General features: G+C 33.1%; 1 protein-coding gene across 5 annotated transcripts; it reads left to right on the top strand.

Annotated features, from left to right (window-relative positions):
- Positions 1 to 487: 487 nt before the first annotated feature.
- On the top strand, positions 488 to 23,138 carry LOC139504779 (E3 ubiquitin-protein ligase Mdm2-like). 5 transcript variants are annotated; one of them, XM_071294743.1, is made up of 11 exons: positions 545 to 570; positions 3,651 to 3,742; positions 4,614 to 4,799; positions 4,995 to 5,069; positions 5,610 to 5,743; positions 8,830 to 8,941; positions 12,714 to 12,840; positions 13,061 to 13,113; positions 14,753 to 14,965; positions 20,009 to 20,089; positions 22,427 to 23,138. In XM_071294743.1, exons 2-11 carry the CDS (start codon positions 3,728 to 3,730, stop codon positions 23,135 to 23,137), a joined length of 1,707 nt encoding a protein of 568 aa, XP_071150844.1. In that variant the 5' UTR covers positions 545 to 570; positions 3,651 to 3,727; the 3' UTR covers position 23,138. The 5 variants fall into 5 exon arrangements, with proteins under 5 accessions (XP_071150847.1, XP_071150844.1, XP_071150846.1 ...); XM_071294745.1 differs by having other exon boundaries at positions 547 to 570; positions 3,651 to 3,737; XM_071294746.1 differs by lacking the exon at positions 3,651 to 3,742 and having other exon boundaries at positions 488 to 570.
- The last annotated feature ends 2,956 nt before the right edge of the window (positions 23,139 to 26,094 follow it).

Raw genomic sequence — 26,094 nt, 5'->3', positions numbered from 1 at the left:
ATACCTCAAAGCGAGAAATATTAGAAAATAAAATAAATGTTATATTTCAAATACAGCGGAACATTACCGCTGATGAAAAAATATCTCTATTGGTCAATAATAGCTCAGCATTATTACTTGGACTGTCTTCCTCTTTCATATCAGAATGTCTAAATATAAGAAATAGTGAACTTATATAATACATCATTTTGTAACTTTTCATAATTTAGCATGATATGTTATCATGGAACCTTTCATTCTACCATGTCAATTATTATAGTTGTATGTAACGCCATAGGTCTTAACCATTTATTGTTATAAATGAGTTTGTGCCAATAAAAATATTTGTATTTGTATTTGTAATAGAATATTACTTTCTGTTTGGTGGAATTATGAAATAGAAGTCAAAGGGGGGCGTACGTCCTCTACGCCCTCCTCTGGATCCGCCACTGACTAAGTAAGGTTGTCTATCAATAATATCACTAACCTGATGACATTGTCCCTTTTGAAATGAAAATGAAAGTAGATTCCCGCGGAATCTCGTTTTGAAAATTCTTAATATAGTACACCGGAAGCACATGCTGGAAAATGGTAAACATGTTTCTTATCCTTATCTGAGGCTATAGATGATTTATATAAAAGGGGATTGAAAGCTTTATTTAAATATAATTTTTTTTAACTTATATATAAACCTAAAATTAACACACTTTCACATATATTTGATCATACTGTGAAACGTGTGTTGTTATATATCCTAGGTGTCAGACCACCCAAATTTTGCAATTTTCACAGCTTTCTAAATATTTTACCTCAAGTTTAACTTCATAGACCTTAATGGGAAACCAGGTATATCCTTAATTGTACATGAATCAGCTTTCTACATGCCAATTTTCACCATACCTTTAAAGCCTTCTAACAAAATAACTGACCTTCAAACATAGGTACTCCAAAACAAAAACCTGGTTTTCTGGAAATCTAAAATTAGTATACTATGCATACCCGTAGCCAGGGGTGGTTTCGGGGGATTCGGACAAACCCCCCCTTGAAAACAAATAATGACTGTTAAAGTCAACGTTCTGTTCGAATTGTGACTGTTAAAGTCAAGTTTTTGAGGCTAACGAACTCCCCCTTTGGAAATTCCTGGCTACGGGCCTGCTATGGAGCGCATTAATCCTCAATTTTAAATGCAAACTCATAGACAAGTAAATTTTGGCTCAAAAAATGATCTAGATATATTTCTCTTTCACCAAAAGTTTCATTTCTGCAAATTTGTTGGATAGTTTAAGTAAACAAGGACATCAAAAGCACTATTTTGTGTTAGAGTAGGGCTACTTTTACATACTTTCTAAATTGGAGGGAGTAATTGGTGGTCTGACACCTAAAAAGCAAAAAAAGTTGATCAGAAATCTTTTGTTCTGTTTATTCTTAATCCTTAGTCAATTTGAAGTTAAAAACATCCTTTCTGAGCATAATGCGCGACTCATATTACAAATTTCACAGCTCAATTTAAACTGACTGTAATGTAAGCCTATATATATTTTAATTTTAACCCCGCCGCATTTTTGCGCCTGTCCCAAGTCAGGAGCCTCTGGCCTTTGTTAGTCTTGTATTATTTTAATTTTAGTTTCTTGTGTACAATTTGGAAATTAGTATGGCGTTCATTATCACTGGACTAGTATATATTTGTTTAGGGGCCAGCTGAAGGACGCCTCCGGGTGCGGGAATTTCTCGCTACATTGAAGACCTGTTGGTGACCCTCTGCTGTTTTTTTATTTGGGCGGGTTGTTGTCTCTTTGACACATACCCCATTTCCATTCTCAATTTTATACTTTGATAGAAAATACTTGAAAATCTCATTTTGGACTAGAGAAACATAAACTTTCAATATTAAGATCAGCTTTTGTTGATTTTTCCTTGTTTGTTCTACTGCTTTAAAGACTTTTCACAATTTTTACAATGAGTTTAATAAAAAAATCTAAGGTATTGAAGAGTCAAGAAATATTGACCCCCCTTTTTAGCTCACCTGGCCCGAAGGGCCAAGTGAGCTTTTCCCATCACTTGGCGTCCGGCGTCCGGCGTCGTCCTGCGTCCGTCGTCCGGCGTTAACTTTTACAAAAAATCTTCTCCTCTGAAACTACTGGGCCAAATTTAACCAAACTTGGCCACAATCATCATTGGGGTATCTAGTTTAAAAAATGTGTCCGGTGACCCAGCCAACCAACCAAGATGGCCGCCATGGCTAAAAATAGAACATAGGGGTCAAATGCAGTTTTTGGCTTATAACTCAAAAACCAAAGCATTTAGAGCAAATCTGACGTGGGGTAATATTGTTCATCAGGTCAAGATCTATCTGCCCTGAAATTTTCAGATGAATCGGACATTTCGTTGTTGGGTTGCTGCCTCTGAAATGGTAATTTTAAGGAAATTTTGCTGTTTTTGGTTATTATCTTGAATATTATTATAGATAGAGATAAACTGTGAACAGCAATAATGTTCAGCAAAGTAAGATCTACAAATAAGTCAACATGACCAAAATGGTCAGTTGACCACTTTAGGAGTTATTGCCCTTTATTGTCAATTTTTAACCATTTTTCGTAAATCTTAGTACCGGTAATCTTTTAGAAAAATCTTCTCCTCTTAAACTACTGGGCCAAATTCAACCAAACTTGGCCATAATCATCATAGGGGTATCTAGTTTAAAAAATGTGTCCGGTGACCCGGCCAACCAACCAAGATGGCTGCATGGCTAAAAATAGAATATAGGGGTAAAATGCAGTTTTTGGCTAATAACTTAAAAACCAAAGCATTTAGAGCAAATCTGACAGGAAGTAAAATTGTTGATCAGGTCACGATCTATCTGCCCTGGAATTTTCAGATGAATCGGATAATTGGTTGTTATGTTGCTGCCCCTGAATTGGTAATTTTGAGGAAATTTTGCTGTTTTTTTGTTATTATCTTGAATATTATTATAGATAGAGATAAACTGTAAACAGCAATAATGTACAGCAAATTAAGAACTAAAAATAAGTCAGAATGACCAAAATAGTCAATTGACCCCCTAAGGAGTTATTGCCCTTCCTAGTCAATTTTTAACAATTTTCTTAAAATTTGAAGATTTTCAATAACATTTTCCACAGAAAGTACTGTTATAGATAGAGATAATTGTAACCAGCAAGAATGTTTAGTAAAGTAAGATCTACAAACACATCACCATCACCAAAACACAATTTTGTCATGAATCCATCTGTGTCCATTGTTTAATTTCACATAGACCAAGGTGAGCGACACAGGCTCTTTAGAGCCTCTAGTTTACACCTGGTGTCAGTAATGGGGAATATTAACTGATCAAAAGTGCAGTCATGGTCATTTAACTGTTTTATTTAGTATAAAACTTTCAATTGGGATAATAATTGCATTATTAATTATTGTGTTTAAAAACTTTTTATGATGAAATAATTGACTTAATCAGTCTGAACAAAGTTTTTGCATTCATCATGTTCATATTTAAAAAAAAAAAAATGAACTCCATGCATAAAAAATGAATCATGTTAATTTAAGGCCATGTACTACGATCAGCCGATAAACAGTTTTCTCTTCATGAATGAAAAATAAATGTTTAAATAATGTTAATTATCACTGAACTAGTATATAATATTTACATTTGTATTTAGGGGCCAGCTGAAGGAGGCCTCCCTGTGAGGGAATTTCTGGCTGCATTGAAGACCTTTTGGTGACCTTCTGCTGTTGTATGTTCTATGGTCAGGTTGTTGTCTCTTTGACACATTCCCCATTTCAATTCTCAATTTTAATGTTGTATTTATTGATATGTAATGATACGATTGAAATGCTTTAAATTAAGGATGTATTCTTTTGACATTTCAGTCTCAGTGAAGATATAAGGGGAAAAGATTGTGTATTTACAATGAGTAGTTTTTGAGTAATCAATTTTTAAAATTTTATTACCAATCAACATGATCCAGTCAGACTTTTTTGGCAAAATTTTTAGAAAATGGGTGAGGGGTACAAAAATGATTTTACCAGAAGCATGTACATCCCATATCTTTTTTTTTCTTTTCAAATTTCTTAGATATAGATATGTATTTTCTCAATCATTTATAACAAAGAAGTTGAAAAAATATGCATTTTGTTCTTCAAATACACAAATTTATAAAATCGACAGCATGGTGAATTTGACACAAAAAGCATCAAAATATGATTAAACTTTCTTATATTAACAATTTAACACCTACCTATAGTAATTTTAATTTAAACTTATTCAGATTGGTCCACTTCATCTTAATTGAAAGTATGAAAAAAAGTTTAATTGTGGATTTGGGTGTTTTTTTTCATGATAATAGCCCAAAAATAGGTAAAAATTTATGAAGAATGGGAAAATCATGAAAATTTGGTACTTTTAAAAGGCTGTAGCTAAACATTGCTAAAAAAGAAGTGCACCTGTCACTGCACCACCATATGATTTTTTCTTCACCCATTATTCTTTTACAATCTTATAAAACCAAATATCAGGTTAAGAAAGAAAGTTTAAATAAATTATTCTAGTTTTTTTTTTTGCTCCTCAGAGGTGTGCATCCTTAATTCAATTTAAATATTTTCATAATTTTATTTTATTTCAGCACAATTACACTATAAGTGGTCAAGTAACATCAAGCCAAGTAAACATGTGCAATAATCCAAATTTAATTGTACGACAGCCTCCTGATACATACAGCACACTTGCAGGATCAAATGTATCTACTTTGAAGCAACTCACAGAGTCCCATTACATAACAACTGAAGAATGTGAGGTCAATTATCCTATGGTAAGTTATCAGAAAGTTTTGGCAGTTTCTTTAAAACATTGGAGATTTGTTTGCCTCACCTACTCTAGTAGAGGGAATTATGTTTTCTGGATATTTGTTAATTTGTAATCTTTTTATCTATTTATAGTAGAACTTGTGAACATGAAATTGTATTGAAAGCAAATATCAAAATTAATGATCGTCTTATATTTGTAGGTCAGACCCAGACGTGAATTTCTTGACCTACTTAAACAAGTAGGAGCATCATGGGAAGTGTTATCCAGAAAAGAGGTAAAAATTTCTCTGAATTCAGAAATTATTTCCATGATTGTATTAATGCCAAAAATGCACAGCACCAGGTTTCGCAATAATTAAAGCTTTCATTCATATTTTCAGTAGTGATTTTATATTTATTGCAATCAGCATATTTAAGATGGTACCTAACACTACAGGGAGATAACTCTGTAAAGTCAGCTAAACGTTTTAATTACGTTGTGTTGTAAAGGGAATAATAAGCTTCTCAAAGATCAAAATTGGTCTTTGTCAAACTGCTATATAACCAGTGCAATTTTTCTGACAAAACGGTTGGTTCAAAATTTTTAGAATTTACATATTTTTGTTAAAGGGTCAAAGTAAATACTTTGTCAAAATTCTATCAAAATAAAACGAGCCAAATTAATTTTAGTGAAATGGTTAGGTACCACCTTAAATACTGTAAACATAACAATAAATGAAGAAATTTTTTATTATTGTGAAAAATGCTACCATATCAATTTTGACACTATAAAAACTTGCGTTCTTAATTTCAACTTAATTATCTGTAAATTGAAGGTCTGTAGTTATCTGAAGGATTACATTGGTAGCAGACAGTTGTATAATCCAAATGACCCTAGTATCGTGTTCTGTAAAAAAGATCCTCTGGGAAAAGTATTTGGAGTTGATAAGTTTACCTTCACAGAAGCAACGTAAGTATTTATCTATAATTGTATACATTATCACTGAACTAGTATACATATTTGTTTAGGGGACAGCTGAATGACTCCTCAGGGTGCCGGAGTTTCTCTTTGCATTGAAGACCCATTGGTGGCGTTCCACTGTTGTTGGCTCTATGGTCAAGTTGTTGTCTCTTTGACACATTCCCCATTTCCATTCTCAGTTTTATGTATATGTATATAATACGCATGTTCTGTACCATTGAGTTGACTGCAATGCCTAATTTTGTGATCGCTTATTTATTGTTTAATCAACTGTATGTTTTGATAGAAACATTATAATTTGCTATTTATTATTTGTATATCTATTGGATATGTCTGAAGGAATAAACATTAACTAATTATAAAGCTGTACTTTTTGATTGATTTGTATTTAGGAGAGAAAGGGCAAAAATTGAAATGACAGCAAGTTTATATAAAAATAATCCTATAAATTGGGTGTTTCAAGTCTTGCAGCAAGGATAAACATGATAAACAGATCTAAAAGACTAAAGTGAAAGACCTCATTTATATAAAAATGCATTGCAAGGAATTGTGTGCAACTTCTTGTTTCTTCAGTATTTAAATACGAAGATAAACAAGAAGTAATTGTAACAGGATGCTGTTAAGAAGTCTCCCAAACAAAGCTCCCATATTCATTTGATTTGTTTAATTGTCCAATACAAGAATAAATATGGTTAAGGGGTGGGGATCTTGACCGTTTACAAGTTTTCAAACAAGAGGGGGTGGGGTGACCCCCTAAGGACTTCCTTTTTTTCCCATTTAATTTGTTTTATTGTCCCCTACAAGAATATATATGGTTTAGGAGTTGGGATCTGGACAGTTTACAAGTAAATAGCACATTCTCAAATTTAATGGGGTGGGGGTGACCCCCAGGGACTTCCCTTAAATTTCATTTGATTTGTTTTATTGTCCCCTACAAGAATTTATATGGTTTTGGGGTGGGGATCTGGAACGTTTACAAGATAATAGCACATTCTCAAATTGAACGGGGTGGGGGTGACCCCCCAGGAATTCCCTTTTACAACATTAAATTTGTTTTATCGTCCCATTCAAGAATATATATGGTTTAGGGGTGGGGATTTGGACCATTTACAAGATAATAGTATATTCTCAAATTTAAGGGGGTGGGATGACCCCCCAGGGATTCCCTTTATTTCATGTGATTTGTTTTATTGTCCTATGATCATTTCTGAAGACTGTGTGTGTTTATCACTTAAAGTTTTCAAGTTATATTCATTTGAAAATTTTCGAAAATAAAATCCCATAGGGTTCTATAGTAAACCCCTCCCTTCTTTTGGCCCCCCAAAATACCCCTTAATAGACCCCAATGCACACATTTTATGAAACCCTAAGTAAATCTGACAAGTGGTTTTTGAGAAACGCTGCGGACAAGTTCATTTTTTTTAAAGTGGCGGAAGAAAAAGAAAAAGAAAAAGAAGAAGAATTAAAATGTCAATTGTTCTTGAACAATTGAGAGGTCTTTCCTTTTCGAAATGTAAATAACATGTTCCAATAGGCGTAGAATGCATTGAAAAGCTCTCAAACACACACAAAACCGTTAAAAAATTACAAAAACAACAAATTCGATAATTTGGACATGACCTTGACTTTTGACCGTGTAACCTTTGTGAAGGTCATTGGTCCACAATGTCATTGTAAAAGACCCCATGGGGGTAGGACTTTTCGTTCAAGAGTTAAAGCTAATTTTACCTTTTCAGAAACCGTTAACGGGGGTTATGCCCCTTAAGAATATGTCAAATCCTTTCGGTGAAAATGTAAAAAAGTTGTGTTTCAGTCACCTAAACATTTTTCACTGTTGACTATTTTTGTAAATTTAACCGTTTTTGAGATATCGACTAAAAAGTTGAAAGGTCAGAGGTCAAGGTCAACCTTAAAAACATTTAAAACACACTAAAAAGCCTTAAAATGAGGTCAAAAACACATGATTCGCTTTTTGAGACATGACCTTGACCTTTGACCTTGTGACCTTTGTCAAGGTCATTAGTCCCCAATGTCATTGCTGAAGACCCCATGGGTCTAGGACCTTTGGTTATATAGTAAAAGCTGATTTTGTCTTTTCAGAAACCTAAATCAGGGGTTATGCCCCTTACAGAAAGGTCAAATCTCTTCGGTCAAAATGTAACAAAGTTGCGCCTTAATGATCCAAACATTTTCCACTATTCAAAACTTCTATAAGTATAATGGTTTCTGAGATTATCCCATAACTAGGTGTTAGGTCAAAGGTCAAGGTCAACATACACATTTGACCTTGAGGTATTTTTCAAAGATACATGAATTGATGATGATTGGTGAAGATCCTAGGTGTCTACGACTTACGGTTTCTGAGTTTTGGTGGCCAACCGACATCGGTTAATTTTCATAGGGGCATAACCCTACCAATGAGTCGTTGAATCTTTTCGATCCAAATGTAGCGAAGAACCGGGGTCTGGTCCTGAACAAATTTCACCCTTCGCTTTTTTTCTACCTCTTACGGTTACGGTGTTGGAATGATAACAAGGTTTTTGGGTTTCGGAGGGATTTCTCCGAACCGACAAAATATTTCGACTCACAGGGTGAGTTCCTGATAGGTATTCATGACACCGATACAAAGTGTGAACATGAAAGTGACATGGTGTACGGTTACGGAGGGAAATTTTGTCAAAGTTTGGCGGAACAAGAAGAATAATAATAATAATAATAATAATAATCAGAAGAAATACAGTAAGGTCTTTCCTTATAGAAAAAGGAAAGACCTTAATAATAAAAATCATAAGAACTGAGCAAAAACAATAAGTCTCCAAACTTTGTTTGGGAGACTTAATAATGAATGGTAACAAGACGTAACTGCTAATAAATGGAAGACCAAAGGATGTGAATAAGAATTATTGATTGATTGGTTTTTAAATTGCTGTAATATTGTCAAAATGATATATTCCCCTATCAACTTGTACAACGGAAGTAACTATAAACTTATCTAAACGGGGAGGTCTGGGTCGATAATCTTTATCTGAAATTATGAATCTCTATAATGTTTTACATCTGTCTTTTATTTTCAGGAAATTGATAGATGCCAACTGCTACCAGTTACCTGACTCATGTATGGTTAAGAAAGAACAATTAGTCGCTATACCAAAAAAAAGAAGTAATTCATCAAATCAAGTAAATCAGGTAATTATTAATTTAAATTGATTCAGGGATCTTCAGATTGTTTTGAAAATGCTATGGCTGTGGCATCCAAAAATCTTTTCATTTTTTTATGACCGCTGCTGTGGACAATGATGACATCCAGTATTAACCCTGACCGCCCTTCCGTCCAGGGCATTTTCATTTCTTCACTCAAATTTAAGTTTTCCATGTCTAAATTTTTGAAACTTATACACAGATACATAGATTTGGCCAGTGAATCAATACTTTTCTAGAGTAATGCCCCTTTAAAACTTGGAAAATTGCTCACTTTTTAGCTCACCTGTCCCGAAGGGACAAGTGAGCTTATGCCATCACTTGGCGTCCGTCGTCGTCCGTCGTCTGTCGTCCGTCATCTGTCGTCGTAAACTATTTCAAGAATCTTCTCCTCTGTAACTACTGGGCCAAATACTTTCAAACTTTAACTGAATGTTCCTTAGGGTATCTATTTTATAAATTGTATCCGAAGTTTTGATCTATCAACAAACATGGTCGCCATTGCTAAAAATAGAACATAGGGGTCAAATGCAGTTTTTGGCTTATAACTCAAAAACCAAAGCATTTAGAGCAAATCTGACATGGGGTATTATTGTTTAACAGGTCAAGATCTATCTGCCCTGAAATTTTCAGATGAATCAGACAACCCGTTGTTGGGTTGCTGCCCCTGAATTGGTAATTTTAAGGAAATTTTGCTGTTTTTGGTTATTATCTTGAATATTATTATAGATAGAGATAAACTGTAAACAGGAATAATGTTCAGCAGAGTAAGATTTACAAATAAGTCAACATGACGGAAATGGTCAGTTGACCCCTTTAGGAGTTATTGCCCTTTATAGTCAATTTTTAACCATTTTTCGTAAATCTTAGTAATCTTTTACAAAAATCTTCTCCTCTGAAACTACTGGGCCAAATACTTCCAAACTTTAATTGAATGTTCCTTAGGGTATCTAGTTTGTAAATTGTATCAGAAGTTATGATCTATCAACAAACATGGTCGCCATTGCTAAAAATAGAACATAGGGGTCAAATGCAGTTTTTGGCTTATAACTCAAAAACCAAAACATTTAGAGCAAATCTGACATGGGGTAATATTGTTTATCAGGTCAAGATCTATCTGCCCTGAAATTTTCAGATGAATCAGACAACCTGTTGTTGGGTTGCTGCCCCTGAATTGGTAATTTTAAGGAAATTTTGCTGTTTTTGGTTATTATCTTGAATATTATTATAGATAGAGATAAACTGTAAACAGGAATAATGTTCAGCAAAGTAAGATTTACAAATAAGTCAACATGACGGAAATGGTCAGTTGACCCCTTTAGGAGTTATTGCCCTTTATAGTCAATTTTTAACCATTTTTCGTAAATCTTAGTAATCTTTTACAAAAATCTTCTCCTCTGAAACTACTGGGCCAAATACTTCCAAACTTTAACTGAATGTTCCTTATGGTATCTAGTTTGTAAATTGTATCCGAAGTTGTGATTTATCAACAAACATGGTCGCCATTGCTAAAAATAGAACATAGGGGTCAAATGCAGTTTTTGGCTTATAACTCAAAAACCAAAACATTTAGAGCAAATCTGACATGGGGTAATATTGTTTATCAGGTCAAGATCTATCTGCCCTGAAATTTTCAGATGAATCAGACAACCTGTTATTGGGTTGCTGCCCCTGAATTGGTAATTTTAAGGAAATTTTGCTGTTTTTGGTTATTATCTTGAATATTATTATAGATAGAGATAAACTGTAAACAGGAATAATGTTCAGCAAAGTAAGATTTACAAATAAGTCAACATGACGGAAATGGTCAGTTGACCCCTTTAGGAGTTATTGCCCTTTATAGTCAATTTTTAACCATTTTTCGTAAATCTTAGTAATCTTTTACAAAAATCTTCTCCTCTGAAACTACTAAGCCAAATACTTCCAAACTTTAACTGAATGTTCCTTATGGTATCTAGTTTGTAAATTGTATCCGAAGTTGTGATTTATCAACAAACATGGTCGCCATTGCTAAAAATAGAACATAGGGGTCAAATGCAGTTTTTGGCTTATAACTCAAAAACCAAAGCATTTAGAGCAAATCTGACATGGGATAATATTGTTTATCAGGTCAAGATCTATCTGCCCTGAAATTTTCAGATGAATCAGACAACCTGTTGTTGGGTTACTGCCCCTGAATTGGTAATTTTAAAGAAATTTTGCTGTTTTTGGTTATTATCTTGAATATTATTATAGATAGAGATAAACTGTAAACCGGAATAATGTTCAGCAAAGTAAGATTTACAAATAAGTCAACATGACGGAAATGGTCAGTTGACCCCTTTAGGAGTTATTGCCCTTTATAGTCAATTTTTAACCATTTTTCGTAAATCTTAGTAATCTTTTACAAAAATCTTCTCCTCTGAAACTACTGGGCCAAATACTTCCAAACTTTAACTGAATGTTCCTTAGGGTATCTAGTATGTAAATTGTATCCGAAGTTATGATCTATCAACAAACATGGTCGCCATTGCTAAAAATAGAACATAGGGGTCAAATGCAGTTTTGGCTTATAACTCAAAAACCAAAGCATTTAGAGCAAATCTGACATGGGGTAATATTGTTAATCAGGTCAAGATCTATCTGCCCTGAAATTTTCAGATGAATCAGACAACCTGTTGTTGGGTTGCTGCCCCTGAATTGGTAATTTTAAGGAAATTTTGCTGTTTTTGGTTATTATCTTGAATATTATTATAGATAGAGATAAACTGTAAACAGGAATAATGTTCAGCAAAGTAAGATTTACAAATAAGTCTGCATGACGGAAATGGTCAGTTGACCCCTTTAGGAGTTATTGCCCTTTATAGTCAATTTTTAACCATTTTTCGTAAATCTTAATAATCTTTTACAAAAATCTTCTCCTCTGAAACTACTGGGTCAAATACTTCCAAACTTTAACTGAATGTTCCTTAGGGTATCTAGTTTGTAAATTGTATCCGAAGTTATGATCTATCAACAAACATGGTCGCCATTGCTAAAAATAGAACATAGGGGTCAAATGCAGTTTTTGGCTTATAACTCAAAAACCAAAGCATTTAGAGCAAATCTGACATGGGGTAATATTGTTTATCAGGTCAAGATCTATCTGCCCTGAAATTTTCAGATGAATCAGACAACCTGTTGTTGGGTTGCTGCCCCTGAATTGATAATTTTAAGGAAATTTTGCTGTTTTTGTTTATTATCTTGAATATAATTATAGATAGAAATAAACTGTAAACAGCAATAATGTTCAGCAAAGTAAGATCTTCAATTAAGTCAATTTGACCAAAATTGTCAATTGACCCCTTAAGAAGTTATTGCCCTTTAAAGACTTTTTTCACAATTTGTTCATCATGTTGACATACTTTAAAAAATCTTCTCCTTTGAAACTGCTGTATCAATTTCAGCTTAACTTAGGCTAAATGAGTTTCAGAGTATCTAGTATAAATTTTATATTTTATTTCCTTGTATGTCAAGAAACATAGCTCCTAAAGCTAAAATAGAACATAGGAGAAAATGATTATTTTTTTTGGCTTTTGAAGAAAATAGGACGATCCAAAAAACATTTAAATAAATTGAAAAGCCAAAATAATCATTGATGAGAGATTTAACCAAAAGAATTAATGTGAGCGATTCAGGCTCTTGAGAGCCTCTTGTTTAGTTTCCACACTCTTAATTTATATAATTAGTTATCATGGTTATTCTCGTCAGTATTTTATGAAAAAAAGTTGTTTATTTTCAGATAGTGACTGTTTCTTGTCCAAAGTTGATTGACATACTCGTACATAGTCCCAGTACACAGACAGGGGAACAGCAGAAAAAACAAAATAGTTTCGAAGGTCAAACATCAGACACGAGTTCTAACAGAGGTAAACATGGAAAGTATATAATTATTACAGTTTTGTATGTTAAAATTAAATGGGCAACAACTCTAAATAACATGTTGGTACAAATTCGATAAGCTTTTGACATGTTTCAGCATTGGCAAGATGTTGTGTACATTGAGTTTGGTTTGTTTAGCATGACAGCATGTGCATCCTTGTTTTAGAGTTGACTTAATATTTTTATGAGTATTTCTATTCATTTTAGCACAAAACTTGTCAGCTGCATCTACTGGTAGGAGAAGACATAGATGGGTTTCTGTAAGTAAAAATCACAAATTTACATGTTGTTGTTTTGAACATGATATGTAGATAAATCAGTGGCGTAGCCAGGGTTAAAATGATGTGGATGCGAAACTGTTTTAAAAAAATTTTAGGACCTTTTATGCACTTTTTTTTTCTGACGTTTTTCCTGTATACATGTGTACTTCCCCTACAATCCAACAATGGCTATATTTTTGTTTAATTTCAAAATACCCCTCAATATATAAGTTTCTATCAGAATTTTGTTGTTTTCTCGTAACTACCATCATTAGATACAGTAATATGTGAGGTTAAAGTTTCACATCCAATTGAAATATGAAATCTCAAAATGGATCCATTACAAAGGCCCTTTTGCATATGGAACTTCGAAATATAGGCTCTGAAGTGATACCCCCCCTTTCCCGCAATTTGAGCCTCCACATGGGATTTTTTTATTACTTGTCTTAACGCGTTGCAGGGGACAGAAATGCCGGGTGTCCGTCATGTGTTGCCAGATTTTTGTGAAATTTATATCATCACCAATGTCTTTGAAACTCGCGAAAATAAGTCCTGATCAAATAATTTAACCAACTATGCCCCCTTTGAAATATAAATCATAATTGATATACCATTGCATTTGGCCTGAAGCTTTTATTTCTCTTAGATATTAAATGAAAAAAAAAAAGGCTTTTTTTTTAGTAACTGCCCTTGTATACATATTAGAATAGATATATATGTGCACTACAGGGACTTTTGAACTCTTTATTTGAAAATAAAATTAATATTGTACCAAGTTTGTAACCGGTATTTATTAGCCCAGAAATGATCACACTCCATAATAAATACTAGTCGTATTTAATGTCACAGGAAACGATATCAGGCAATGATGTGTTCGTTGTTAACTAGTAACGTTGCTATGTCATCCCTCCGCTTGGTTCAATCTCAGACCAAACATGTCTGCAGGTCTACGTGTTATCATCCTCTGCGCTTGTCGTTTCCGACGATGCGCTAAGACGTAGACTTTTTACGAAAAAGTTAACAGCACTTTTCTGCGATTTATCCATCTTGTTTACATAAACTATAAATGATCTTAAAGGAAAGACCATGTATACTACTTTGGAAATGTTTTTATGTCCTGCTGTAGCAGAGAGAGTCATTAAGTTTTCCCTAGTCCATCAGTCTGTACTTTCAATAATTAATTTGAAACAACCAAATGTTATGAAACTTATTCATAATGCTTATTACCACAACACAAAGATCAACTTTGAATTTTGGTGAAGTCACTTATACCGTTTTAGAGTTATGCCCCTTTACAAATGAAATAACTGCTCATATACAAAAGGGGGCATCATCATATTTTACTGAAAAAGTCATAACCTTGTGTATATTGTGAGACCTGCAATGTTATTGTCATTCACTACCAATAGTCCCAATACCAAACTTTTACAGTAGGTCTTTCGAGGCATAAACATTATATAGAGTTGGTGGGGAAACCATTAATACCAGCATTTTCCATTTTGGCTGAAAGTTCACATTCCTATATATGTTCATCCACTAAGAAAAAAGAAGTGCTTTGAAAACACACTGTATAGCAATAAACCTCATTAAAACATATTAAGCTAAGAAAGCATAGTAAACTAGTGTATATCAATTATAGGAAAGGGGAGATTCTGAACCAGATATAATAGCCATCGAGCTAGATGCTGACAATGATGATGATGCTATAGGTGTAGAGGTTGGAACCAATGGTACTGAGGATGTTATGTCTGTAGAGGTTGATGCTGACAGAATCTCATTCGAGTATGAAGTCTGTTCAGATGAGGATGATATTATATCCAGCACAGCCAGTGTATCAGGAATCTCAGATACTGTGAGTTTTATAGGGATATCATACATCACTCAACCTTAAGGTCATATGCAGTTATTTAAGAATGGTTATCTATATGCTACCCTTTTTTGTTGATTTTACAGTACTCCTGTATACTGGATCTTAAGGGGGTCCTTTTGACTAGAGATCAGTAGTGTGCTTGTAACAGTTTATATCAAATTGGTTTTCAGCAGAATAGAAATAATTTGTGTTATAAAGAAGTCTAGGAAATATCTGATTATTACCAACACAAACAATTAGTCATTTTAAGAGCAGTGTTTTCTCCAGGCCAATTTTAGTGTTGTGGTATTAAAAGTATTATTATTAATTTTATGGAACCCACCACAGCTTGAAAGTTCAAACTAACAGATTTAGCTTTCAAAGGGACAATTAAAGTTCATTTTCAGAGATCATACAAATACAACCAATATAGTGTACAGTCGTCCGCCATAAGTATTCGTAAAAACAAAATGGCTGCCATTCAATGTAAATCTGCACATGAAAAAACTTGGAACTATTGAACAAGTAACAAAATAAAAAAATCCTACCTTAAAATGTCATGAATTTCACGTTCCAGGTCTTTGGTGTTATTTATGTTCTGAGTTCGTTTTTGCAGTTCCCTTTTTAATACCCACCAACAATTCTCAATAATATTGAGGTCGGGACTCTGAGCTGGCCAGTTTATGCTATTTAGTTCCGTTACCCTAATAAAAATCTTGAACAGATCGGGCTCGATGGACGGGGGCATTATCATCTTGAAAAACATAGTTATTATCTGGAAAATGACGAACAACCACTGGCCACAAGTTATTGTCAATAATGTCAATGTATTTTAAGGCATTTATGTTCCCTTCAACAATGGTAATAGTTAAGACACCATGGTAAGTGATGCATCCCCAGATCATTAAACTATACTTGCGCTGAGATGGAGGGCAAATACAATCTGTCAGCCACTCTTCTCCGACCTTTCTCCAAACACTGACACGAGAATCTTGCCTAATGACTACCTTGCACTCATCGCTGAAGATTACTTTACTCCAGTGTGCAATAACAGTTTTATGTAAAATTCCCCCTGCAATATCTCCCTCATTTTTAGCTCACCTGTCCCGAAGGGACAAGTGAGCTTATGCCATCACTTGGCGTCCGTCGTCGTCCGTCGTCTGTCGTCGTAAACTATTTCAAGAATCTTCTCCTCTGAAACTACTGGGCCAAATACTTTCAAACTTTAACTGAATGTTCCTTAGGGTATCTAATTTGTAAATTGTATCCGAAGTTTTGATCAACAAACATGGTCGCCATTGCTAAAAATAGAACAAAGGGGTCAAATGCAGTTTTTGGCTTATAACTCAAAAACCAAAGCATTTAGAGCAAATCTGACATGGGGTATTATTGTTTGTCAGGTCAAGATCTATCTGCCCTGAAATTTTCAGATGAATCAGACAACCCGTTGTTGGGTTGCTGCCCCTGAATTTGTAATTTTAAGGAAATTTTGCTGTTTTTGGTTATTATCTTGAATATTATTATAGATAGAGATAAACTGTAAACAGGAATAATGTTCAGCAAAGTAAGATTTACAAATAAGTCAACATGACGGAAATGGTCAGTTGACCCCTTTAGGAGTTATTGCCCTTTATAGTCAATTTTTAACCATTTTTCGTAAATCTTAGTAATCTTTTACAAAAATCTTCTCCTCTGAAACTACTGGGCCAAATATTTCCAAACTTTAACTGAATGTTCCTTAGGGTATCTAGTTTGTAAATTGTATCCGAAGTTGTGATCTATCAACAAACATGGTCGCCATTGCTAAAAATAGAACATAGGGGTCAAATGCAGTTTTTGGCTTATAACTCAAAAACCAAAGCATTTAGAGCAAATCTGACATGGGGATAATATTGTTTATCAGGTCAAGATCTATCTGCCCTGAAATTTTCAGATGAATCAGACAACTTGTTGTTGGGTTACTGCCCCTGAATTGGTAATTTTAAAGAAATTTTGCTGTTTTTGGTTATTATCTTGAATATTATTATAGATAGAGATAAACTGTAAACCGGAATAATGTTCAGCAAAGTAAGATTTACAAATAAGTCAACATGACGAAAATGGTCAGTTGACCCCTTTAGGAGTTATTGCCCTTTATAGTCAATTTTTAACCATTTTTCGTAAATCTTAGTAATCTTTTACAAAAATCTTCTCCTCTGAAACTACTGGGCCAAATATTTCCAAACTTTAACTGAATGTTCCTTAGGGTATCTAGTTTGTAAATTGTATCCGAAGTTGTGATCTATCAACAAACATGGTCGCCATTGCTAAAAATAGAACATAGGGGTCAAATGCAGTTTTTGGCTTATAACTCAAAAACCAAAGCATTTAGAGCAAATCTGACGTTGGGTAATATTGTTTATCAGGTCAAGATCTATCTGCCCTGAAATTTTCAGATGAATCAGACAACCTGTTGTTGGGTTGCTGCTCCTGAATTGATAATTTTAAGGAAATTTTGCTGTTTTTGGTTATTATCTTGAATATTATTATAGATAGAGATAAACTGTAAACAGGAATAATGTTCAGCAAAGTAAGATTTACAAATAAGTCAACATGACGGAAATGGTCAGTTGACCCCTTTAGGAGTTATTGCCCTTTATAGTCAATTTTTAACCATTTTTCGTAAATCTTAGTAATCTTTTACAAAAATCTTCTCCTCTGAAACTACTGGGCCAAATATTTCCAAACTTTAACTGAATGTTCATTAGGGTATCTAGTTTGTAAATTGTATCCGAAGTTGTGATCAATCAACAAACATGGTCGCCATTGCTAAAAATAGAACATAGGGGTCAAATGCAGTTTTTGGCTTATAACTCAAAAACCAAAGCATTTAGAGCAAATCTGACATGGGATAATATTGTTTATCAGGTCAAGATCTATCTGCCCTGAAATTTTCAGATGAATCAGACAACTTGTTGTTGGGTTACTGCCCCTGAATTGGTAATTTAAAAGAAATTTTGCTGTTTTTGGTTATTATCTTGAATATTATTATAGATAGAGATAAACTGTAAACAGGAATAATGTTCAGCAAAGTAAGATTTACAAATAAGTCAACATGACGAAAATGGTCAGTTGACCCCTTTAGGAGTTATTGCCCTTTATAGTCAATTTTTAACCATTTTTCGTAAATCTTAGTAATCTTTTACAAAAATCTTCTCCTCTGAAACTACTGGGCCAAATATTTCCAAACTTTAATTGAATGTTCCTTAGGGTATCTAGTTTGTAAATTGTATCCGAAGTTGTGATCTATCAACAAACATGGTCGCCATTGCTAAAAATAGAACATAGGGGTCAAATGCAGTTTTTGGCTTATAACTCAAAAACCAAAGCATTTAGAGCAAATCTGACGTTGGGTAATATTGTTTATCAGGTCAAGATCTATCTGCCCTGAAATTTTCAGATGAATCAGACAACCTGTTGTTGGGTTGCTGCCCCTGAATTGATAATTTTAAGGAAATTTTGCTGGGTTTTTTTTATTATCTTGAACATAATTATAGATAGAAATAAACTGTAAACAGCAATAATGTTCAGCAAAGTAAGATCTTTAATTAAGTCAAATTGACCAAAATTGTCAATTGACCACTTAAGGAGTTATTGCCCTTTAAAGACTTTTTTCACAATTTGTTCATCATGTTGACTTACTTTAAAAAATCTTCTCCTTTGAAACTGCTGTATCAATTTCAGCCAAACTTAGGCTAAATGAGTTTCAGAGTATCTAGTATAAATTTTATATTTTATTTCCTTGTATGTCAAGAAACATAGCTCCTATGGCTAAAATAGAACATAGGAGAAAATGATTATTTTTTTTGGCTTTTGAAGAAAATAGGACGATCCAAAAAACATTTAAATAAATTGAAAAGCCAAAATAATCATTGATGAGAGATTTAACCAAAAGAATTAAGGTGAGCGATTCAGGCTCTTGAGAGCCTCTTGTTTCTTGTTGACTACACGGATACAAATTTTTTTCTTTACTGACCGCTTGTGGAACCCATCAGAATGTAGTTTATGTTCAACAATTTGTTTAGAGAAAGGTTGATCAATGCTCTCATTAAAAATATTAGTAATTTCAGAAAAAGATTTATGGCGATGTTTTTTTACGCAACGGGAAAGTTTCTCATGTCCCGGTCATGAAAGGATTTTGGTCTGCCTGTTCTCTTAATGTTTTCCATATCACCCCGGTGCTCATCCCTCTTCAAAAAACTGTAAACAGTACTCTGTTTAATACCTGTCAATATGAAGATATCACTTTTTCTGTAACCTGCATCATTTAATGCAGAGAGACAACTTTTCTGATCAGATGTCAGTTCTTTTCCCTTGTGTCCCATTTTGTTTACATTAGCTACAATGTAAGTGCAGACGCCTCTGAAGTCATCACGCACGTGTCACATGGCAACCACATGTTTTTTCACATGATCATCTATATATAGATTCATTGCCATCCCGATTGTGACATGGAAATGATAGTCAAATCTTGTTTACCCTTCCATGACGTGACCGCCATTGTTGTTTTACGAGAACTTATGGTGGAGTACTGCAATTTTGTTATAGAATTTAGAAAATTAAGTTGAAAAAAAGAATAATGATATAGTGTGTCTTTAAACATGTTAAAAGACCAAAGAACTCTAAAGCCATCATATGAAAATAAATTGTACCTTGACAAAATTTGAGTGGTGTAAAATTTGTATTGAATTATCTCCCTTTGAAAGTATTTCTTTCATAAAAATGGGAATTAGTTTTAGAAATCTTTAACAAAGCTTGCTGGAAATTCCAATGTTTGAACGGTTAAACACTTACCAGACATGAAAAAAGCAGTATAAAGTCAGGTACCAAAGATGATTTGAGTGAGGGTTTAAATTGAATTTTGAGGGCTTTAGTCAATTTTGCAGGATCAAAATTATTTTTGTAAATGGTTAAAATTACAAGTCTCTAGCAAAATCATTGAATTAGGAATATATTACATATGTATTTTCCTAAATATTTAAGTGAATTTGTTTTCATACTTTTCAGAATGTAGTGATAATATGTGGTGATAGTGATATGGAATTCTGGGGTGATTCTGATTCAAGTGATTCAGAATTATCAGATGGGGTAAGTTAATGTTGGATATTGGATTAACAATATTTCTCCACTGGAGACAGTTAAATTTTTATATTAAAAGCATAAGGCTTGCTGAGCTTTTTAAATAGTTAAATTTAATTTTTGAGAGTAGAGAAATATGATTATACAAGGGTTATAGAGGTGGGCTCTTTTTTCTAATTGTTTTTTTTTCCTTCCTTTTTAAACATTTTTATAGATATTAACGTCACATCATCAGGCATGGTCGCATTTTTTCAGGACTTCACAATAGGAAATTACAAAGAAATCAAGATTATACTCATTTATAATTAAATTTCAACCTGTCATTTGCTGAAAACAGATATTTCACCAGTGAGGAGAAATATCTTTCTCGCAGCACTCAAAAAATGTAAATATGTTTTTCAATCTTTTATTTGTTTTTCAGTAGTCAGGATTTAACATACATGTACCCTACAATACCACCTGACAATGGTATCAAGGAGTTACATATAGAAAATAATTCAGTATATAATTATATCACTGACAAATTGATTTTTACAATAATAGTATTTAAGGTTACATATAAGTTTTATTTGGTAATATTCTCTTGCTCTCTGACTTGCTCTCATACAATACAAGTACTCTCCACTCATTTGTTTTGCTACAATATGTATCTTGACTTACATTTAAAAAAAAAATATTTTTAAAGACTGAACAAACAAAAAAATCAAAAGCTCAAGGATAAATTTTTGCTCATAATACATTGTAATATATATAAAAGAAAAAGAAAATATCTCATTTATATCAATTAATAATTAATTAAATATTACATGTAAAGGAGACCAAAATTTTTCACAAACTTGGACTCTATCATTTTTCTCTGCAATATAATATTCGAGAAATTGGTATTTCTTTATTCTATTTTAATTTACATTTGTATATATAATTCTTTGTAATTATGACTAGCAGATTCAGTAATAAACTTTCATGTTTGCAAGCAAGAAACACATTTTCTTTGTTAAGAACAAAGTTTACAAAAAAAAGATTTACTACATTTGAAAAAGACTACCACAATTGAAAAGTTATTGGGCATTCAAAAAATAGGTGTTCAATGGTTTCTTCACCAAGTTTACAAAAAGTACACATCTTGGAGTCTTTTAATTCAATTTTGTATAAAAAGGTATCAGTTGCTATGATTCTATGCAAAAATTTGTATTGAAAGGTTCTTAAATAAACATCTTTACAGGATTTTTTGATTATCCTGAAATATTCTGACCATTCTGTTGTATCAATAATCAATAGTTCTTCCCATTTCGAAAATTTAACTGTTGGTAGTAGTTCAATAACTTTATTTACTAAATTTTTATATACAAATTTAGCTTTCACATTATCTATAAATCCAAATCATGCTTTAAGCAGTTCTCTTTAAGGCATTTTTTCATAGTCTGAGGGATTCTTCAAATCAGACCATGATATTTGATAAAATTGTTGATGTAAATATACATTGTAGCTAAAAACTATGATTTATCCCTTCATCTCCAAAAATGATACATATTAGATATTTGAATTTTATATTGTATATTGATCATGTTGATATGAAACTTTAGTGAAAACAAATATATTCAGTTATTATTTAAACATTTAAAAGGTATATGGATGGATTAGAAATAAAAACTGGTGGCATAAAATGTTACGATTGTCTGTTGTAGGTCCTTTCATTTGTCAGTATTTCCAAAATAAGTACTGTGAATTCATTTAATTTTGTGGATACCAATTTTCGTGAATGAAGGAAAACATGCGTGTTCGTGGACATTTCGTTTAGTGGTTTTGATGAAGTCTTCTTGCAAGCCTTATGAAAATTTGTCATTCATTGAGCATTTAATTTCGTGGTTCACCTATAACCACCATATCCATGAAAATTAGTATCCAATGAATAATAATGAATCTACAGTATTAATTAATATCCCAAAGATTTCATGTTAAATATTTAAAGTATATGATTACGGTACGTAAAATTGAGAATGGAAATGGGGAATGTGTCAAAGAGACAACAACCCGACCATAGAGCAGACAACAGCCAAAGGCCACCAATGGGTCTTCAATGCAGCGAGAAACTCCAACACCCGGAAGAGTACTTAAGCTGGCCCCTTAACAAATATGTATACTAGTTCAGTGATAATGACATCATACTAAACTCCAAATTATACACAAGAAACTAAAATTAAAAATGATACAAGACTAGCAAAGGCCAGAGGCTCCTAACTTGAGTAAAATCACAAAAATACTGAACTCTGAGGAAAATAAATGGTAAATTTGGGGGAAATACTATTGAACATATCATGACAAATCTTCTAATTACATGAATTACAGGATAAATGGACGTGTACAGAATGTGATACAAAAAATTCTCCTTTAAATGGTCACTGCGGACATTGTAAAAAAGTACGTCCAAACTGGTTACCAGAGACTACAAGAAAGAGACGTTTGGAAAAAATGAACTCGAAAGATAAGGCACTTTTATCTTCTTCTGAATGTAGTGACATATCGCACATCTCTTCAAAAATTCAACGTCGTTCTTCAAGAGACCGTCTTACGTCGATAGAATTGGAATCGGACAAGGATTTAATAGCTGAGGAAGAGGACTCAGGAATTAGTACTCTGTCCAGACAGCAATCTAGTCAAGAAAATTTAGCCGAAAATAAACTGAAATCATATTCGTCACTGATAGAAAATTCTTCCACGTTAGGATCGTTTAGAACTTTGTTAAACTTTCAAACAACAGCATCGGCAAAAAATAAAGATGAAATGACAATATCAAATAAAATAGATAAATTGGACAAACCACAAAAAGATTTGAAGCTTGAGAAAAGTTCAAACATTAAGGAATTCGAAAATTCTCAATCACAACTCGGTCAGTGCTGTATCTGTTTCAGCCGGCCTAAAACTGCCAGCATTATTCATGGCTGCACTGGACATCAAGTATGTTGTTATAGATGTGCCAAGCGACTGAAAAGACTTGCAAAACCATGCCCCCTTTGTAGACGACCTATTCAAAAGGTCATTAAAAACTATTCTGCCTAAATATTTATATACTTTTTACTGGCCATATTTACATTTTCCCGCGTTGCAACGAATAGGGGGAAAAATTTGTATTAACGATACGTATGAATTTTCTAATTTAGTCACATGAAAATTTTCATGTGTGGGAAAATATTTTGAAAGCCTTCACTTTCTACCCAACAGTCGTAGTGTCAAGTTTATTTTTACATATTTCAGATATGTAACATTTTTAGCTTAATTCATGTTCCTGGTCATGGTGAGTGGTGTTTTGTTACGAATAATTATATTTCATTTTTTTTTTAGCTCACATGGCCCACAGGGCCAAGTGAGCTTATGCCATCACTTGGCGTCCGTCGTCGTCTGTCGTCGTCTGTCGTCGTAAACTATTTCAAGAATCTTCTCCTCTGAAACTGCTAGGCCAAATACTTCCAAACTTTAACTGAATGTTCCTTAGGGTATTTAGTTTATAAATTGTATCTGAAGTTTTGATCTATCAACAAACATGGTCGCCATTGCTAAAAATAGAACATAGGGGTCAAATGCAGTTTTTGGCTTATAACTCAAAAACTGAAGCATTTAGAGCAAATCTGACATGGGGGTAAAATTGATTATCAGGTCAAGATCTATCTGCCCTGAAATTTTCAGATGAATCGAACAACCTGTTGTTGGGTTGCTGTCCCTGAATTGGAAATTTTAAGGAAATTTTGCTGTTTTTGGTTATTATCATGAATATTATTATAGGTAGAGATAAACTGTAAACAGCAAAAATGTTCAGCAAAGTAAGACCTAAAAATTAGTAAACATGACTGAAATGGTCAGTTGACCCCTTTAGGAGTTATTGCCCTTTATAGTCAATTTTTAACCATTTTTCATAAATCTTAGTTATCTTTTACAAAAATCTTCTCCTCTGAAACTACTGGGCCTAAACTTGGCCACAACCATCATTGGGGAATCTAGTTTTAAAATTGTGTCTGGTGACCCGGCCAACCAACCAAAATGGCCGCCATGGGTAAAAATAAAACATAGGGGTAAAATGCAGTTTTTGGCTTATAACTCAAAAACCAAAGCATTTAGAGCAAATCTGACATAGGGGTTAATTTGTTTATCAGGTCAAGATCTATCTGCCCTGAAATTTTCAGATAAATTGGACAACCCATTGTTGGGTTGCTGCCCCTGAATTGGTAATTTTAAGGAAATTTTGCTGTTTTGGTTATTATCTTGAATATTAATTTGTTATAGATAGAGATAAACTGTAAACAGCAATAATGTTCAGCAAAGTTAGATTTACAAATAAGTCAACATGACCGAAATGGTCAGTTGACCAGAGATGGGTCCGATTACTTTCAATGTAATTGATTAAATTACAATTACTTTGTCATTTGTACGATTAAATTAAATTAATGATTACATCGTTTCTGAAAGTATCTGATTAAATTAATGATTACATTGGCAAAGTAATCATGATTACATCTGATTACAATGAATTTAAAAACAAAACATTTTGAATGATGTGAATGAATAAACGTTCATAACTATAGCATTTTTGAGAAAGTATTTTATTTGGTTCAATTATAAAATGATAACTTCAAATTAAACTTCATTTATTTAAATAAACACCAAATTTCACTACTTATATATACATTACACTAGTACTTTATCACCAATGATCTCTGAATTATTTTGAATTAAATTTAATAACGATATATCATAATCAAGAGTTTTTTTGTTCGTCTTCTGACCTCTTTCATAATTTATATGTATTCCAAGTTGCAGTTTATGGAAGTTTAAATGTGGATGAAATAAAGTTACCAGTTAAAACTATGTTAAATTTTAAAAGAAATGTTTAATCAAATTGTAAACAATATGTAAGTACTAAAAATCATTGCATTTTACATGTCCAGTCCAAATACAAAAAAAATTTAAACAACATATTTGTCCAACTTTTAATTTAGTTTGTGCTAATTAGATAAATTTTCATGTCTGATTTATCTTTTATCATATATATTTCCCTACAGCTATTTCTTTCATTTGCGCCGATTTTTTTACAGGTAAATTACAGGTGAAATGATATAAGAAGATGTGGTATGAGTGCCAATGAGACAACTCTCCATACCAGTAATGTTATTTTCATTTATCGTTAAAGACCTCTTCCGTTAGCGAGTTGTACATATGTTATGAATTGTCAATCATGACATGTATATAACTGTTGTCTCCTGCTTAAAATCAAGAAGTAAAAACCTAAGATAAAAGCACTTTGTTTATACTAAAATGACGAATCAAAAATATATGTACAGCATTCAAATCCATAAAAACGGAATACATTCAAATCATAAATCTGTTCTTGCCGAGTATGTAGAGGCAACACATCTAATATATTCCTTTTTTATGATTTCGTCTCTTCTATATTTGGCGTAATTGTCGATAACGAAGGCCATCTTTTCTTTGTCTGGCATACGTACTGGTGGGGGCATTTCTAGAATTCGCATTTTCTCACAAGGAAGCTATTTAACAAGGAGTTCCAAATGGTGCAGTTAAAATCATCCCTTCGTTAATTTTATGGGCGCCATCACGAATTGGTTGACCGTTATGGAATGTGTACTGGTACGTTGTCTAAGAATGTATGACGTTTGTCATCAGAAGTAGCGGAGCGTCAGACAATGTCAAACGTGAGCAGTCATAGATTTTATTTAGGGAAAGGAATGGTAACCCGAAACATTGGGATAGCCATTTACCAATTGCAATGTCACTTGATTTGTCTTTATACTCTGTGCTCACCCCATGTAAAAGTATTAACTTACCTGTAACTTACCTGTAAATCCAATTAGGCAAAAATATAAAATCGGCGCAAATGAAAAAATTAAATCGGCGCAAATGAAGGAATGAAAATTTTCAAAATCGGCGCAAATGTCATACGCCCATTCAAAGTTGACAAAAATCACAAAAGATTAAAATTCAGGGTTAAAAAAAAGTATTACTTG

The sequence above is a fragment of the Mytilus edulis genome, unplaced genomic scaffold, assembly GCF_963676685.1.
Source record: "Mytilus edulis unplaced genomic scaffold, xbMytEdul2.2 SCAFFOLD_138, whole genome shotgun sequence".
In the NCBI taxonomy this organism is placed as follows: Eukaryota; Metazoa; Mollusca; class Bivalvia; order Mytilida; family Mytilidae; genus Mytilus; species Mytilus edulis.
The sequence above is the reverse complement of the archived record's forward strand: the minus strand, read 5'-3'. Positions and strand labels throughout refer to the sequence as shown.